The 1,052-nt window shown below is 39.3% G+C and overlaps 1 protein-coding gene across 1 annotated transcript; it reads right to left on the bottom strand.

Moving 5' to 3' along the window:
- Nucleotides 1-505: 505 nt before the first annotated feature.
- Tsp_15158 (conserved hypothetical protein) lies at nucleotides 506-884 on the bottom strand (the record flags this gene model as incomplete). The annotated part of the gene is given in 2 exon segments (XM_003366653.1): nucleotides 506-782; nucleotides 801-884. Coding segments are annotated over 2 exon segments (361 nt in total), but the record flags the coding sequence as incomplete, so codon positions are not given.
- Between the last annotated feature and the right edge of the window lie 168 nt (nucleotides 885-1,052).

Raw genomic sequence — 1,052 nt, 5'->3', positions numbered from 1 at the left:
TCGTTAAAACACGGAATACAAAATAAGCTCAAATGACCAACACCCAACACTGCATCTTGTTATTAAAATTCATCAAGAATAACAATATTAAAGTTTAAAAGCAAAAACTTCGAAAGTAATTTCAAATTAGGATAAAAGGTAATTAATTTGCACGTGTCTTCCTTCTGCTCTATTGAAAATAAAACTGAAAAATATAATGATAGTAAATGAGTCGAGTAAATTAAGCAACGCAAAATTCATGCTATTTTCAACTGATAAAAAATATTTCAACAATTCTGAGAGCGGACAGTCAAAATGACACCCTGTCGAGTACTCTGTACAGATTTATTACTTATTGAGCATCAGGTACAAATTTTGTGTATATACTATAAATTAAAAAAATAGAACACATTGCATAACAAAATGTAGAATAAAAATATTATCAGTGCTTTTTTATTTGATTTAAAAAATTTTCAATTAACAAATTAATTTAACAAGTTTTTCTCCAAAATAGGTTCTGTTAGAGTCAGACTAGCGACAGTAATCTGACGTTCAGGTATGAATAGACCAGACGTTCGTTCGTCCGGCCAATAAGTAAGTGGACTGTATAATAAAGAGTGGATTTGGTGTATCTTCCACGGCGTGGGCAGCGATCGGGGTCCAAAAACTCTCGTCGATGGCGATCTCCTTCGCGGACGTCTTCCGGTTCCCTAGCTCCGCTAACTCTGTACGTTGCGACTGCACGCTCGAAGTGTACGAATACCCGAGCTACTACCGTTGTTCCTAACGGTAAGTCGAATGCCCTTCAATAAGGTACCCACGAGTCTCTCGCTCGATCGTCCTTCCTTGCACTTCGACTCGGTTCGTCCACACTTCCCAATTCGACTCTTCGGAATACGGCAATACTGCAACCAGTACTGCAAACCACGTATTCTAAAGCCGACTTCTCGCAACCAACGCGGGGCACTTGTACAACTATCGTACCACTGACGCATACACACACAGACGTATCTCTTCTCTCTCTCTCCGTATCAGTTTATATCTGGCGCGGCGCGCTTTCTAGCCCTATATAT

The sequence above is a fragment of the Trichinella spiralis genome (assembly GCF_000181795.1).
Source record: "Trichinella spiralis strain ISS 195 chromosome Unknown Scfld5644, whole genome shotgun sequence".
Taxonomy (NCBI): Eukaryota; Metazoa; Nematoda; class Enoplea; order Trichinellida; family Trichinellidae; genus Trichinella; species Trichinella spiralis.
Note: the sequence above shows the minus strand (reverse complement) of the source record. Positions and strands in the feature narration are given on the sequence as shown.